The sequence below is a fragment of the Molothrus ater genome, chromosome 2, assembly GCF_012460135.2.
Source record: "Molothrus ater isolate BHLD 08-10-18 breed brown headed cowbird chromosome 2, BPBGC_Mater_1.1, whole genome shotgun sequence".
NCBI classification, from domain to species: Eukaryota; Metazoa; Chordata; class Aves; order Passeriformes; family Icteridae; genus Molothrus; species Molothrus ater.
This window is the reverse complement of record NC_050479.2, coordinates 73,322,793-73,340,493: the sequence shown is the minus strand read 5'-3', so window position 1 is coordinate 73,340,493 and position 17,701 is coordinate 73,322,793. Positions and strand designations below refer to the sequence as shown.

General features: G+C 43.3%; 1 protein-coding gene across 1 annotated transcript in view; it reads right to left on the bottom strand.

Annotated features, from left to right (window-relative positions):
• Positions 1-8,714: 8,714 nt before the first annotated feature.
• RDX (radixin) overlaps positions 8,715-17,701 on the bottom strand; it is a 44,690-nt gene continuing 35,703 nt past the window's right edge. Inside the window, 1 exon segment of the mRNA XM_036404044.2 lies at positions 8,715-9,411. Within this exon segment, the coding sequence (XP_036259937.1) occupies positions 9,375-9,411 (37 nt within the window). The 3' untranslated portion in view covers positions 8,715-9,374.

The following is a 17,701-nucleotide window of genomic DNA, read 5'->3' as shown; positions in this document are numbered from 1 at the left end:
ATGTAACTGAACCTAGAATCACCTGTATTAAATGGTTTTTCCAGCTAACCTTTTGCTCGGTAACACGAGAGATGTTCAAATTTCATCTTCAGATGTTCTAGAATACATTTCTTAAGGCTTCATCAGAAGCTGCTGACCTAGGCACCCAATCACCTAGGAGATGCACATTTGCATGGGAAGCATCCTGCAGAGTGCTGGGTTTTCCTTGCCATGCAGTACAGGGAGATGTGCTGGTGCATATCAAGTCTCACAGATGTTTATAGAGGCACTACCAAATACCATGTGTGGTTCATAGTTATCAGTTTGCTTGAAATAATTTTCCACCTTCCATTTTCAGGTCTTAAAGGGTTGTCATAACTTGTGCTTGGAGTGTTCATCGCTCTGTCTACCCTTTAAGCTAAATGATTGCAATAGTTCTCATTCCCTCACACGCATGGGAGGGCCCAGTCTCCCAAACACCAACACCTACACCTGACTTCAGCAGAAGCAGAGGTGTGGGCTGGTTCAGTGGTGTGAGAGAACCTGAGTCAGACCTGTGTGTGTAAGTGCATCTGGGCTGGACCTTGAGCTGGAGAGCCGCCTCCTCCCAAGCACAGGGGAGACCTCACTGGTGCTGACAGGTCATTCAGCCAGGATTGCCCTTTGCAGGCTTTGGGAACACCTACAAACCAAATTTACTTAGATGTTTAAGCACATCCATCCTCTCTTTTTCAAAGTACAACAATCTACTCTTTGCCTTATAAAACAAAACCTCTCTGCTTTTTTTTGTAGAACAACCCATTTTCTTTTGGGTTTTTCTAAGATAAATTAACCATGTGAGATTTTCTCTCAGATAAATTAACCATGTGAGATTGGCTGGTTCATTACTTTTTATTTATCTAAATGACATTCTTAATGAAACTGAAATTTAAGAACTGCTTTCCCAGCATACAGTAGAGTATCCTGTGAGGAAGCAATGCAGGTACAGCAGCAATAATTATATTTTGTAGCTCTTTTCCAGGTCATTATCTCTGTACTTGTGTTGAGTAGGTGAGATTTTAATATTGTCCTGAAGTCCACTGTGGCAAAACCATTAGCTAAAAATAATGTTTGGGCTACTTGATAAAGCAATTGTCAAACTGGCTCTTCATTCCCTCGCTGGTTGTTCTGTATTGTTTCTGTGATGTGACTGTTCACATCTTAAAACCACCTCTAAACCATACAAATAACCATGTACATGGATTCTGCTTTTAGAGAAAAAAATAAAGATTCATTTTCCTCATTGATGGGCTGGTTTTGTTTCATAAGAAATCTCTAGAGCAGTTAGCAGTGAGTTATAGACAGCTTTGTGTTCCTACGTGCACAAAACCTGCAACAAAACTGCTCACTTTGAGTAAACTGGAACAGTTTCAGAAATAGAATCATAGAAAGGTTTGGTTTAGAAGGGACCTCAGAGATCATCCAGTCCCAACCCCCTTGCCATGGGCAGAGACACCTTTCACTGGACTTGGTCAGCCTGGCCTTGGACATCACCAGGGATGGGGCATCCACAGCTTCCCTGGGCAACCTGTTCTAGTGCCTCACCACTGTCACAGTGAAGAATTCCTTCCTAACATCTAATCTAAACCTATTTTATTTTAGTTCAAAACTGTTGCCCTTTGTCCTGTATGCTCATACAAAGAGACCAACTCCCTCCTTTCTGTAATCCTACTTAAGATCCTAGAAGGTGCTGTAAGGCCTCCTGGGAGCCTCTCTTCTCCAGGCTGAACAAACCCAACTCTCTGGGCTGTCTTCACAGGGGAGATGCTCCAGCCCTCTGATCATCTCTGTGCCTCTCTGCACCTGCTCATACAGGTGAGCTGAGGACCCAGAGCTGGATGCAGCAGCATTGCAGGTGGGCTCTCACAAGGGCAGGATCCTCTCCCTTGCCCTGCTGCCCACAGGCAGGATACAAGTGGCTTTCTGGCCTATGAGGCCACGTTGTTGACTTGTGTCCAGCTTTTCATCCACAAGCAACCCCAGATCTCCACAGGGCTTCTTTCAATAAGTTCTCCTGGTCTGTACTCTGTGTCTAAGGTTGCTCTGACTTACCTTGCACCTGGACTTGTTGAACTTCCCTCTGGATGGCCTCCTATCTTCCAGGTATATCAGCTGTACCAGCCAGTGTGGTGCCACATGCAAACTTGCTGAGGGTGCTGTCAGGATCTTTAAGAGCGCCAGTCCCAGGACAGAGCCATGAGGGACACCACCCATCACCAGCCTCCACCTGGACATTGACCACAAACCTCCGGCTACACCAATCCAGCCAATTCCTTATCCTCTGAACAGAGCAGCCATCAAATACACATCTCTCTAATTGAGAGAGAAGGGTGTCACATGGGACCATACATAAACATGTATGATTATAGATTATCAGTTCACTTCTAGTGTAGTAATTTGTACTTACTAGGCTCTTTCCCTTCATTCTGCTTACCAAGAAAAAAAGCTTTGGCATTAAGAAGACACATCACTCATTTATAGTGGCAAATTTTGGACTTAGACATTGTGCCAGTGGACCTACTCTCGTTTTAGGTACTCCTCCATATTTATTTGTCTTCCATTGCATAATTGTTAGTGTGGCCTAACTCTGGATAGTGCAGGGGTAAATAGAGCAGAGTAGAATTTAGAATAGAATGGTTAAGAACTATTCTAGTGAGTGCAAAGATTTCATTTTTCTGATCTGCTGCTGGACACTGAGTACCTCTGTTGCCTTCTTGTCAGAACTCAGGCTGGGGCAGTGCTGGGCCTGGTGCTCCCATTGCCTCCAGCTCAGCTGAGCCCTTATAGTCTCCACATGGAAACACATAATTTTTTTCTGAATTACACAGTTTGAATTGTCACAGCTACTTTTCATTAAATCAGTGCTTGGAGCTTCAGCAGATAGGAATCTGAGTGGATGATCACACCTCTGGTGGAAAGAGATGGATTGATGGTCTGAGGTAGGTTTCCTTGGCTGCTGATCTGCACAGCCCAGAGCTGCTGGTTCCTTTGGCCAGGTGCTTAAAGTCTCTAAAGTATTTTTGTTGTGCCTCCACATGATGGATCCAGAAACCTTCTATTTGCAGTAGATGATAAAATCAAATAATGTCTCCTTTAATTCCTTATTACTTTTAAAAGTCATATTATTCACCTGGCAAGAAAATGCAATTTCAGAGGGCAAAAATCCCTCAAAGCACAAGTAAAGGATGGGTTCACTTTATGGGCTTAGAGCTATGAATTGCTTCTTCTGCATTTCCAGGCTAAGCAGAGCTGCCCCAAGGCCCTGTCTCCCAATGTCTCATGATGCTCTGTCCTGCTTCACTTGCTCTGCAGCCTCCACTCCAGCAAGTTAAGAAGATGTGTTACTTTCCCTGCAAGTCCCTATTCTCTCAAAGGCATTGCTTAGGGCAAAAGAAAAGGAAAAGCCACATCATCAGTTTCAGATGCAGAAGAAACTAACAGTGCTGCTGACACTGTGCTGTTCCAAAGCTCAGAGCTGTAACTCCTGAGAGCTGAGGAGCAGATGGTGGGGTTGGGTGGATAACCAAAAACAGCCATCAGCTCATGGTTCCTGCAAGAGTGAGAGGTAGCAGGGCCTGGGGCATGTCCAGAGTTTGGACTGTAAGACCAGTATAAAATGGAATGGACAGATTATCACCTGATATTATATTCTCTGTTACTAAGTTTTTTGGCACACTGAAGCTATTTCCTAAAAAATAGCTGCTCACTTTCCTGACTCTCAGCTGTAGGAGGCTCCAGTTCTTGAGCTATGGGATGCTGGCTGACCATCATGCTTCTCTCTCTTGCAAGGGGGCCAAGCATCCCCAGAGCCCAGCTTCCAGCCACAAGTGGTTGTAAAGATCACCCACTCTGTTCCACACAAGGTGTTCAGCAGCAGCAGCAGCAGTGTTAAACCCTGAGGGAAGGGCAGTAGAAGTGCTGTGGCTGATCTTGACCAATGAACTGCTTTAAACATCCGTATTCCAGCTGTAACTCTTGTCTTCAGTGAGACCTCACAGCCACTACCACACTTACACTCATTCCTCATTTGGGAAGAAACTGCTGTGCTGGATAATTAGGAGTTACAAAGCCACAATTGTGATTTGCCACGTCCCTAAACTTGCTGGTGTCTTCATAGGTGATTTGCTGGCACAGGATGGATTTCAGTTTTTCAGATTGTTTCAAGAATACCAGCTAAACTAGTCTTTTTTTTTTTTTTTTTTTTCCTCAAAACATCAAGCTGCTGGTGTTTGTATAATCTGGTATGGTCTCTTTGGATGGTGCTTCTACCACCACCTGAGGCTTCTCCTCTGTAGCTCTGCTTTCTCCCTTGGGCTGATCAAGGACCGTGAGTTTCCCCAATTCAGTCAATTCTCTAAATCCCCTGAGATCTGCCCACATCACCTGCAGGGCGGGCCTAGAGACTCTGTCACCAGTTTACAAACTGCTCTAGCAAAAGCTGTAACAAAATGCCCCGTGAGCCTGGCAGGCATCACAGCAGCCCTTGATGCAGGTTGAAGTGTTGTGACACTGGAGATGAAAGGGCTCTGTCACTCATCCTGGAGCTGAAACCTGAACTTGGAAACCTGCATGACCTTGCCTGGAGAAGCTGGGGAGAGGCTGCTGCACAAACACACAGGGATGCTCCCTGAAAGACCATTTCCAAGCAGGACAAAATGTCACTGAGCTGCTCTGGGCAGCATCCTCCAGCCTCACCGGATCTTTGAGCTCATTCTGTGCTGAAGAAATGGAAAGAAATGGAAAGGACATTTAGAGATTTGGTGTCCTGCTGCATTAAGTGCCCCCTTTGCTGTAACTGTGAAGAAAAAGCTGGCACAGAACTGGGCCCATTCCGAGCACGTGCAATAAACACCAGCATCACCCTGCTCCTCAGTGTCACAGCAGAGCACCTGTACTCAGTAACCTCAGCACCCAGTCCTGGGACACCTGGCCTGGCAGAGCCAGCAGCACAAGTGTTGGAAAAGCTTGAAGCTGCCTCCACCAACCAGCTTTGTCACACACCCTGTCTCACTCAGCCTTCCCAGCAGGCTCCCACAGTCCTACAACCAGCACCAGGAAGGAGCTGCTGCTGTGCATTTCCCTGCACATCCCTGGGGACATGTCCAACCCAAAAGCCTGTTCAAGGAGAGCTTGGGAGAAGCTTCATGCTGAGGAAGACCTGCATAAATCCAGCTTGTAGGACACCCAGAGATCAGTCCTCCCTGGAGTTCTGCAGGGCAGGACAGGGGTGGCTTGAGGAGCAGGGGTGTCCCACTCCCAGCATGGTCACCAGTCAGGTGCTGGGACACAGGTGAGCACTCGGTGGCAGTGGTGCAGAAGATGTTCTGGTGCCACTCCATCTGATGGTCTCTATAGCAACAGTCAGGCTTTTTCTTTCCTAGCTGATCTGCCAGGAGCAGCAGGTAGATATGACAGAAATTCAACGCTGCTATTAATTTACATGAGCTGGGTGAAGCGTAAGCAAGAGGAGTGTGGGGGATAAGGAGCTGGCAATGTTCTCCAGGCAGGTTCCTTACGCCAGCCAGGCTCACCTTACAGAGATCCCCAACTGCACCCTGGAACAAGAACTGCAGCAGTGCTTTGGGTGACCCAACATTCCAGCCCTTGGGAAGTGGCCTGAAAGGGGGAAAATTGCTTTGGGGTCTGGCCAGGGTGCCTGGGAGAAGGAATTTTTGGGTTTCATGTAGCTCTACAAAACTTTCAGGCATGCACAAACCTGGATTATGTTTCACCAGTTTCAGGAATTGAAAGTCTATTTTCCCTGGTGGGGGAAAAAGAAAGTGAACTGAATTCAGTGGCAGAACTGCCTGTCTCAGGCAGTGTTTTGCTAGCTGCTCTCCCACTGCAGCCACCTCCAGCAGTTGTTGGGGACTCTGGCATCAGTCACATGTTTGCAGAGTGCCTGTAAGCACAGAGCTGCTGGGACTCAAACCCAGTTAAACATTTTGGGCTTTTTGGGAGGTGCAGACCATGGTAATCCTCAGTACTGAGCTGCCCCCAATGTTCTGCCCTGGTCTCATCATGGTCATGATGGCAAGGAGCACTCCAGGAACTGCAGAGAGGGATGATGTTATGTTTGTTTGTTCATTTATTTAATACCTGGTTAAATGAGCTCCCCTTGGTTCCTCTGCGACAAAGCGATTTAATTAATGCTGAAACTGCGCACATGGGATGCGGCAAAGCTGCTCACGGTTGGCACGGGCTACATCTATAGAATGATTTGGGAAAAAGGAAAACGTCAGCATGATAAAAATGGAAAGTGTTAGTGTGCCATGTGCTGCCTGGAAATGGGGCTGCTACCCTATTCTAAACCTGGATCAGACTTCTAATGAAAGTTAACTTGTTCACCCCAGCTTTTACCATTTAAAACGAATTGAATGGAACACCCGCCCCCAGCTGCGGGCCAGCAAGTGCTGCCATAGGAGGCAGGCAGGCTACCACTCTCCTCTCCTCAGTGCACGTCAACCACGGAAAGCCAGGCAGCAGCAGAACTTCAGTCAGACCACGACAAAAACTGGGAAGAAACCCTCAAATGGTTGCAAGTTTACAACATTGCCCTCTGCAGTCAGGGGAGTGAGGTGGCTCAGCTGTGAGACTCAGGGTGCCTGCACTCCATCGACTGCTTGCCCACCTGGCCAGGGCCACCTGCAGCCCGGCTGCTTCCAAATCCACACCCTGCTGCAGGCACAGATGCAAAGATCACTGGTGAATTTAGAGGACAGACCCAGGATGAACTACAAGGAGAAGCAAAGCTGCTGGCCAGCCATCAAGTGTGGAAATAGCATGGAGGAGAGAGGGACAAGGAAGGACACCACCGTTTCAAGTGGCAATCAAGTTGCTTCCTGCCTTACAGACCAGGCACCGCTCTTTGATGCCAGACATTCACAGGCACGATTGAATTCACTCTCTCCTGCTCTGCTGGATAGCATTTTTCATCGTACAACTCTGCTACAACATTTCAGACAGACCTTTACCTACAGGTAAATACCAATCTGCAATTCCAACAACATCCTCACCAGGGCAAAATCCCGACTGCCGCGGAGGTGACTGAGAAAGCTCCTGCCCAGAGGCAGGACCGCGCCCCGGTCCCCTGCCCTCGCAGGGCAGACTGCGGCCATTCCCGGCCATTCAGGCTCATCCAAAGCGGCTGCTGCAGCAGGGCAGGCACTGTTCCCGGGCTGGCTCCTCCTGTAGCTGCTGGGGGGAGCTGCCATCCCTTCCCAGAGCAGCTCCTGCTGGCTGCTAGCAGCAGATGTGAACCTGTACGCTCCAGCTAATGAGCTGCCTGCCAATCCCACCTGTCAGAGCCAGACCAGGCCAGCTTGAGCAATGCTACAATCAACAGTGAGAGGAGCCCAGAACTTTCCTTGTATCAGAAACTCTATCTTCATGCCTCTGGTTTTAAACCTGCTGCTGCTAAGGTACACTTCATCTTGCCCAATTCCCCCTCTGCAGGGCATCCACCAGAGAACTTCAGCACTCACCAGAGAAGCTAAAAAGCATCCTAGGCAGCCAGGGCAGCACTAGACAAAATCCTCAGGAACATTTTGTGATGGTACTAAAGAAATATTTGCACAAAAGGGTTTTACTGCCTTAACTGTTGGTACCTGAAGCAAGCACAGTCCTAACAAAGGCCTCTAAGCAGCAGGTGTTGCAGAAACACTTGCTAGACATGAAACTCATGGAGGCCACTGTGCCTTGGTCCCCTGAGCAGCAGGAACATCTCTAAGCCCCTACATGGGTCATGCAGGGAGAGGGAGGCTGCAGAAACAATTTTAAATAATCACTCATATGCTGAGCAAGCCAGTCCCAAGACCCCAGTGCTGGCCTATGTGTGCAAATCAGACCCTGAAAACTCCACAGCTTTGGATTTTATGTTCCTCTTGGCATCTTCAACCCGAACTTTGTCCTCCAAGGGCTGAGCCAGGGCCTTGTTTCAGCTGGTGGTGTGCTGGTGTCCCAGTGAGAGGCAAGGGAGGCTTCCTTCTCGACAGCCCCTGTCTCTGCAAGGGTTTCAGCAGGAGCCTGGCCACAACCCACTGCCCACCCTACCCAACTGCAGTCCTGAGGTGTGGGGGATGTGGCTCCCAACCCTGGCAGGATGGAGGGCCCAGGACACACAGCCCCTCCTCCCTCAGCCAAGCTGGAGGGCTCTGCCAGAGGTGCTGCCTACAGGAGGCACAGCAGCAGCTCCAAGGCAGGTCCCAGCTCCATGGGATGCTTGCAGAGCCCCGGGGCAGCTTCCTCCTTGGGCAGTTATCATCCAATGATTTTGGGCACATGCCAGAGGCTTTGGCAGCTGCTGCTTCCGATCCACGTCCTCTGAGGGATCTACTGGCACAGTTCCCAATACAGGAGGCCACTGTGCAAGAGGGCACTGCAAGGAACACGAAGTTCACTCACTCTGAGGAATATACCAAGGTTTGGTATATTCCCAGGGCTGCTAGCTGGATTTGAGAATAATTTGGGTGTCCATCTACTCATTTAACAGCTCCTTAATTACCAGCTGTCTTTTCCTTCATCAAGAGTAATCTTTGTAAATAAAGCCTCTCATTGGCTTACCTGGTCATAGCACCAGATATTTACCTGGAAACTCCACTTTGGATTGGTGCTACAAAATGAATTAAACCTTCTCCAAGAAGTGAAAGAAAATCCACTAGCACCACTGATCATCAAATGAATAGTGATTCTTTGGATGAATGTTAAAACCCATTTATTCAGGCTCTTGTGCAGGGTGCACAGTCCAGCAATTACGTATACACAGTATGCACATCCTGACAGCATACAAAAAGGCAAGGAGCAACGGGGTGCTTACACTGGGAATGTATATACAGACATATTAAACTGGGATTTTTACATTAGAAAATTATCTGACACTGTTCAGGTATCATCAAGGCTATTAGAAACTGTGTAGAAAACCAATAAAACTTGGAAAGTATCTACTGTCATTTCACTTTACCCAGGCTGGATATAAGTCAGGCTTCCCACACTACATCACTTGTGGACAAAGCCTACAGGATGCCCCAAGCACTCTGGAGGGTCACATTACTCTAGCACATCCCATTACAAGTTAAAGATTAACACATTAGTCTTATTTCCTGTTTTCCTGGAAATAACAACAGCTTAAATATTTCAAATAGCTAATTTTCTCCTGGGAAAAGACAACAAAGGAAAGATTAAGAGACCATGAGAGAATCAAACACTAATGAAATGTTGTAACAGCATTTCCTGGTCCTTCCAAAAACTCTTCACAGACCAGGTACCTAAGTTAAAGCACTGTACACTGTCCAGATTTACAGAAGTGCAATAGCAGGCCTTGGCAGACCCCAGGTCCTCTGCAGATCTTTACCTTGCTCCTATCCTAAGGGTTGCAAGAGATCGTACTTTTGTAACCTGCACAGAAAGACACAGAGAGATCAAATAGATTTAGCAAAAGGATACTAAACAATAGACAGAAATATGCAGCAACATCATATGAGCCATACTTCACTTCCTGCAGCTATTCCATATATAACTTCTGACTGAAGCTTTTTCCTAAGGTGTCAGCACAACAAGGGAGCATCAGAAACAGTGATTTCAGAAACACACAATTCTTGTGGCCAAGGCACCCAGGGACACCCAGAACCCAACTTCACAGGCTTTCAGCTTGAAGAGCAGGTCCAACTCTCCATGTACTCTTCTATGCCAAATTTTTGCACATGGCAGTTCAGTTTTGCTATCAAATTTTAGCATTACAAAGAACCTAACTGAAAATCCACCCAGGGGGTAGTTTTAAAGGACCAATCTGCTCTTGCAGGTAACACAAACCCCATGTGAGTGCAACACAGATTCTGTTAAAACTGCTCCCAAAGATGGCTGAAATAAAATGCCTTGTGCACAAATACACCAAATATAGGACATATTTGTAGAACAGTCAATCACAGCCAGTATGATTTCAGACATATTTTTGTTTTAGCACAGCACACGTGCTGTTTGTTGCGTAAGCTCTGGCATTTCGTTTATTCGGTTTGCTCCTTTGCATGAGCCTTTTGGAGAAAAAGGTAAGGAGGACAGCATAAAGAATCTCTCTCAAATTTATTTCTCTCCTAAAGTTTAAAGTTTTCTGCTGGAAATCTTCACAATGAGTCAAAACTTACTTGAGTGGAGACACATTTCAAAAATTTATATTTTCCATGTAGAGAAAAACATTGTTAAAGTGGCTTGAAAATTGTTTTCCTTTCAGAGAATGATTCCCTTAAATATATTATGACTAGGCAAAGAATAACCAGTATTTTATATTCAACCTTCCTATGTGAACCTTCCTTTGTTGTGAACGTCTCATTCTGATTGTTTTAGAGCAAGAAACACTTCAGCTGTAAGTAGCAATATATCATAATACTTTTCAAAATTAATCAGGAAAAACAGTAAATAACCAAATTTTCTTTGATATTAGTAAGCATGGGGAATAAGCATCTATTCAAAACAAAGAAGCCTTCAATAGGATTTTTTTTTTCATTTATGAGTGCAGGTACAGCATGTAACATGTAGGAACATCAAAATTCTATACCACAGCCTGTTTCCCTCACAAATCCTTTTCTGGCACAGAAAGTCAGCAAGAACTTCCAGGGCTTGACCATAAGCAAATAAGGCATGTGGTTAAGACTGGTGCTTTAAAAGTCTGAGATAAATTCCTGGACATGGGTGGGGAGAAGAAACAGGTTTCTGTCAGTGAGTGAAACCGTAGGCTGTTAAGGCACCACTGAAACCAGTGAAATGTTTCCTGGTACCAAGAGATCCCCAGGAACAGCTGGAACAGGTGGCTAAAATCAAACATGCAGATAAGTAGATTTGATTCTGAGATCAAGAACAAAACTGAACCATATTCACTCTGTCTGCTGTGATATTTTTTAAATTGTACTTTAAACACAGTTTTAAAAAGTCTCATTTTTAAAGCTATTCAAGACCAAAGTTCCTATAAGTAGCAACTTGTACATTTCACTTTAATACAGCCATTACAAGGCCTGGTGCCACATGCTCTATTAGAAATCTCCAGTTTAACCATGCTATCTATACATTTTTAATATGTATGTGCATATATATACATACATATAAATTATCAAGCTCAGTTAAACACAAAACAAATCATGATACCTCTCCCTCAGAAAATAGTTTCTACCATTAAGCTCCAAATTGCAAAGATAATTTCAGTGTCATAGGTGAAAGATAATTTTACAAAATTGCTGGAGAGGAACAAAAATCATTTTTACTCTTAAATTGGTAGAATAAGACACAACAGAAGTAATTAAGGAAAATATGACTGAAGAATGATTCAATATTTTCTTCTCCAGTGTTCTCAAAATAATCCAGCAAGTGCAAATAAATAAAAAGCCACATGAGTGTTACCAAAGTACTTTTCTATTGTGAATTTAGTTTGAGAAGTCTACCTTGTCATACCTAGCTGTCTGCTTCCATTTTTCACCTTAGGTCTAATTAGTTAGCTAAGTGCACCCTATTTTTTTGCTGGGACTGCAAGCTTAAACTTACCCTCACAATGTTTTTGAACTAATAATTATGCAACATCTTCCTTCCCTATCTTAATTTGCATTCTCATATTGAAACAAAGTTATTTAATTGCATTGAAACTGTCAGTGATGTAAACTGAAATCTGTTCTTCAGACGAAATAAAAGACATGACACGTTAGCAAGAAGAAAAAGAAAACAACATAACAAAGACAAGCCCAAACCAAAACCAAAACCAAAACCAAGCAGTAAAGCAGCAAAGAGAAGTGAGATGCAAGAACCAGTTCAAAGAAGACAGGGAGAAGCACATATGAAAGGACCATCCCAAAGCATACAGAAGCCACTGCTAGAAAGAAGTAGAATTCCAGAATTTCTTTTTTCATGGCCCTCTATTACAAGGAATAGAGACAGGTATTTTTCCCCCACACCTGTCACTGTTTTTTACAGAGAGGTGTCCTGGGGTGACTTTATGATGCTCGTATTCCCACTTGTCTGTTTAGCCCAGAAATAAGTTGTGCACCTTCAAGACTGTTCTGAGAGTGAAGCGGGGGGAGAGAAGAAGTGTGCCATTTGTTTGCAGAAGCTGCACTCACTCCACATTCCTGCTCCTGGACTGGGTTGTCTGCAGACAGATGGACAGACAGCAAGACAGAGCTCTCCTTTTGCTTTTTAGTTAGTTTTAGCTAGTGAGCTACAGCCCACAAAGGGGACTTTCTGAGTTTGTCATCTCTTTGGAGTGGCAAGAGGTTTTATTGTTTAATACTGTTTTTTTGTTGTTTTTTTTGTTTTTTTTTTTTTTTTTTTTTTTTTTTTGTGCTGGTCAGTGCTTTGCCTGTTAAATAAACAGTTTTTTCCACTTTTTTCCAAGGAAATATTTCCCCAAACCAGCTGGGGGAGGGGCCACTTGAATTTGCTTTCTAGAGGAACCCCTTTGGAGGTTTTCTCCCAAATTTGCCCTAAATCAGGACAACAGGGCAGGCTGAAGAACCATGGGATCCCTGACTCTTGCTCTCAGGTATCTGTGCTTATGCTATAGAGGAGTTCAGCTTTTACAAGAGTGACCTGCAGAGAAGGTTCAAGCCAGACAGGAATATAATAATAATAAAGCCTTATTTAGGACTCCACAGGAAAAGCCAACTATTTCATGGCCGCTTCTTCTTTTTTTTTTTTTTAATTTTTACATCCAGGACAACTGCTGTGCAGAAAAGCAAAGCTGCAGCACCATGTAGTTGTGCCTGACAGCTCTGCTGTTTGAGCAGGAATAACCATCCTGCTCCAATGCCTTCTCCTGCCTAGTCCAGACAGCCAGATGAGCTACACAGTGAAAGCACAGAATTTCTCTCTCCCACATACTCCCTTGTGCATGTGAGCAGAGCTAGGCTCAAAGCTGAACCTCATGGGTATAAACACATGATTCAGATTCTACATTAACATATTTGTTTTCTGACATTTTCTCCAGAAAGCTACCAGCAATTATTAACTAGTCAATACAATTATTTATGCTATAAGGTGGCATATGCCATGCATGTCTGGTAAGAGAACATGCACACAAAATTAATCCAAATACTATTTTGAGAAGCAGCAGTAATAGTTCTAAATTTGAAGATGATGAGTTCACTGGCTTTGCTGAAAACAACACTAAGATCCCAAATGCAAAAGAAGAAAGAGCTGCATTTCCAAATGGTATGGAAAAGTACAACTGGCACTGAGCAGTGAGACAGATGTCCAAAACACTGTTCACAAGAGAAGAGATCCAAGAATTCAAAAGGTGAATTAAACTGAAGAGACACTATCAAGGACATGAAACAAAACAGTGGAGTGCTGATTAATGGTGTGAAGATTTCTTAAATTTTTTAGAGTTTTTTCTGATGTGTGAACAAGGTTACCTGAATCTCAAACACTGAATCACTTGGATATAAATGAATTTGTTTCCAGCAATAAAGGCAGTTGGGATCAGGATCCACTCATCTGTGTATTCTGGATGCTATTTCTCGACTTTGGTGAAGACTGAAACGCACTCAGCAGAAGAGTTCTGTGCCTCGGTCTCAGTGCAAATGAATCTCTTTCTGGCAACACAACTGCAATTACCATATTCACAGAGATTATTAATTAATCAGAAGTGCTATTTGAATAAAAGTGCAGCTCATTGATATATTTAAAGAAAGTATTTGACACAGTATTCAACCATTCACCATAAGCTTAGTTCAGCAGAACGTTACTGAAGCCACAGATGAAGAAGTTAAATACTGTATCAAGTTTAAAGAAGAAATGGAGGGTGAATAAGAGGTGTGAAAGCTGAGGCTGTAGGGAGCTGTGGATATAAGATCCCACTGAGCTGAGTGTAGGCAGCCACAGGGCTGTGGAGCGATTACTGTTTCACAGGGGCACACATGGGTTTCGTGTTGCTGCAACAAGCAGTGGGGCAGCAGAACCCTGCATGTGCACAGCTCCTGGCCCTGCAGAAACGTGCTGGGGCAAAATTACCACACTGCAGAGGGAGTTACAACTATAACACAGAGGCCAGGCTGGGAGCACATGGCCTTAAGAACTCCAAGACCTTTTAGTGCTGGGCAGCAGGCTTTATAAAAGCCTTCAAATAATGGCAACTCCTCCTCTGTAAATAAGGTACCTTAAAAGCAAACCAAGAAACAAAAAAAAAAACCACAAAAGAAAAACAAATAAGCACAAAAAGCAGTGCAATTATCCTACCTCTGAGCTTGATCTCTTTTCACCTGATCCACTTATCCAGAGCACAGGAAACATTAAGTCTTATGCACACGTGCATTAGGAACATTTGAACCAAGCAGGCCGCCTCCTTTGATGTGCATTTCCATCTCCCCTCGTTTCTTCTGCTGCCTAAAGCCTACTGCTGTGAACAGAAACACTCTTGACATATTATTTACAAAAGCCAATATAAACACCTCATGGAATACCAACAATTCAAAATGCTCTGTTTCCTCCTGCTAACTTTGTAATTCCCTAAACTGTGAGCTATGTGGGCATAATCTGTCCCTTCCTGAGGCACTGCTGCAAGTGTTGTGTTCTCTTCTGAAGAAATTTGATAGCTTGGTGAGAAAGTCTTTTGGGCTTGGTGAGTCCACTTCATTCACATTGAACAAAACATATACATTTGATATGGCAGCAATCTCTTGGGTGGAAAAAAAAAAAAAAGGCAAAGCAAAGCTTATTTAATAGCACTCCAAGAGGCAGATCATCAACTCAGACAGTAAAGCGAACACAAGTGACAAACTCCATGAATCAAAATAAAATCAGGCAACTGGCCTATGCCTATGGATCAAGACTCAGCTCAGTGAAATGAAAACTACAACTTGCTCCAGGAAATTGGCTACTAAAATTGTTAAACAGATTATTGGTCACACACCTGCCATCAGACTACACTGAAAAGGAGTCCTCACACAAGTAAATAAACGAGCCAGTAAGGGCATGTAGTGCACATTTGCATTTGGGGTTTTCTCTCCTCACTGAGCCCTCTATCATCACACCAGCCCTTCAGCTTTAAGTTGCCCCTTGCTGCTGACTGGGTCCCCAAAGTGGGAAAAGGAGCAGCCAGGCAGAACTCCCCTGCCTGCAGACCAATTTGTGGGGAGGAAAGGCACTGGACTGTGCTGCTTGGGAATGGAACAGTGGGACACAGTGCTTGGCAGGTGCCCATGGCCACCAGCCAGAAGCATCTCCTCAGCCAGCCAGGCAGCAGAGCATTCCCACTGGGAAGCAGGTACTCTCCACCTACAAGCACAAACAGCAGAACGTGCCCCAGGGGGGTCAAAGAAATAACCACAGTTTGTATGCTGATACATTGACATGTATTAAGATTCTCTTTAAAAATGTATCTCCCAGCCAAGATAAACTGAATTATGTGTATGAGACAACTCCTATTAATAAGTGAACTTTGTTTTTTCATAAGGAAGCTTTCAATTTCATGTTGCCACTTTAAGTGTATTTACAAACACCAGGATCAAATACTTCAGCCCACTTGGATACATCATCGTTGTTAAAACCCCTGATGTCTTGGGCAGAACAACTTTTTAGATTATCCATAAATAAACAGACATGGAAAATGCTTGCATAAAAGTTCCTCTTCAAAAGCAAAAGGTTTTAATTAATTATTTTAATCTCTATCTTTTCTTTAAAAATTTAGAGAAAATATTTGTGGTGCTTTTTATTCAGAAGTTTGAAATACCTCATTTAGAACAAACCTCCTTTTTCCTCAGAGGTGCTCGAAGTAGGTAATTTGAAAAACCCTAAAGAACATGTTTTAAGAAAAATGCAAAAGTACTATAATGCTTTCCAAACTGGTACAAGTGACAGAAAACGCAGGTTTGGATTTGTAGAACAGACAACCTCAAGAAGACAGAACATCTTCTTGCACAATGAGGCATTCTGTTTGATTGTAATAGTCTGTAAATAGTGGCTCTATTTTGCATCTTTTTTTCTCCAACTCAAGAGCATATTTTTGAAAAAATAATCTTTCAAAGCACTTGCCTCCCCTTTCAACCACACTACTGGGAAGCTACATACCTATGCAGAAGCTCTCTAACCTCGCTAACAAGTGAGAAACCTCAGAGCTAAGGCTTCAGCAGAGGGAAATATCAAACTAGAAATGTGCATGTTTACAAGCACCAAGTTTTAATTCCTCATAGCAATTCTGCCCTATGGAGCAATAGATAGGGTCAATGTGCTTGTACTGAGTGCAAGGCCAAACAAATTCAAGAGAGAATGGAATGGCACCTGAGACAAGGTCTAATTCATGTGAGAACATTTTAGCAGATTATTTGTACACCTATTTAGATGGGACTATTCCTGTCTTTATCAAGTGTATTAGAGAAATGAAAAAGCCCATTAACTTGCCATTGTTTAAAGCACACGGCCATGCATGTGTTTGACAGCACTGTATACTATAAGGTACAGTATCAAAAGGAAAAAAAAAACAACAAAAACAAAGAGATCAAGGTTTAACTATAATTAAGATATTGACCCTTTAAACTAAATTTCACTTAACCTGGGGCTAAGCAATATGTAGGCAGTGATTGAAAGTTCTGACATTACCCACAGAGCTCTTCTATGGCCAAATTACCCTCTGTTCTCAAGAGAGCAAATTTGCTGTGACGATTCACATCCTGTTTTGAATTGCAAACACCAGTGCTTCCTCCTAACTGTATGTGGTAATTTCTTAAGCAAAATACCATTCTCTAGGGGTACAATTTGATTTTTTTAAATTTCATTCTGACCAGAGTGTGAAACAAAAAGATCAAGATTTCGACACTGCTCTGGAAAGAGAGGCTATTGGACTGTGCTCAGTAAAGCGGTCAGAAAAAAAAGGGCATTAAATAACAACAATGGACCTCAGAGAAATTAACTGTATCTCTTTATTTTTAACCAATGAATGTTATCCAAAATAGTAGATGTAATTGTAGCTTAATTGTACAACACAAAACATGATGCTAAAGGAAAAAGCATGTGGAAAATTACTTCACTGAGTAATCATTAGATGTATTCTTAGTATTTCTGCACCAGTAAGTGTTCCCAACTGCTGGTGACAGCAGCTATTACCACTTTGTTCATTGTGAAAACCTGTATTACAAATGGTTGTTCCTGGTTGTTTGAATTAAAAAAAAAAAAAAAATCACACAGCTTTATAAATGGATCGAATCCATTCAGTCCTACTCTATATGTTGTAGATTTATGAACAACAATCTTTACTGGTGTTTTTTCCAAACACTGAAACTGATGGATCAGTGTTAGTGCACACTTTTCAGGGAAAAATGAAAACTCACTGGAAGCACAGTATTTCACCTGCCATGCCAAACTGTTTAAATACTTCAGAAATTTGCTTAAGCTTCGGTGTATGAAGCCTGTGAAACAAAAACTGTTCTTACAATGCACTGCAAGTTGAAACACCAACTTCCACCAAGCAGCATTTTAAAGCATGTGCACAGCATCTGCACATCAATCTTCAAGGTCAAGCAGATATGTTTAGCCCCACAAACCAAAAATATATTAATGTATCTTTATTTAATTTTCATGATGTCACCCCACATAGCCAAACTTTTACCGCAAAATAAAAAACCAAACTTAGTCTGGACTGTTCATGAGAAATTTAGACCTATTGTGCATGAAAAAAAAAATGTTTAATAAAATGGCAAATTTTAATAGATGAGTGTAA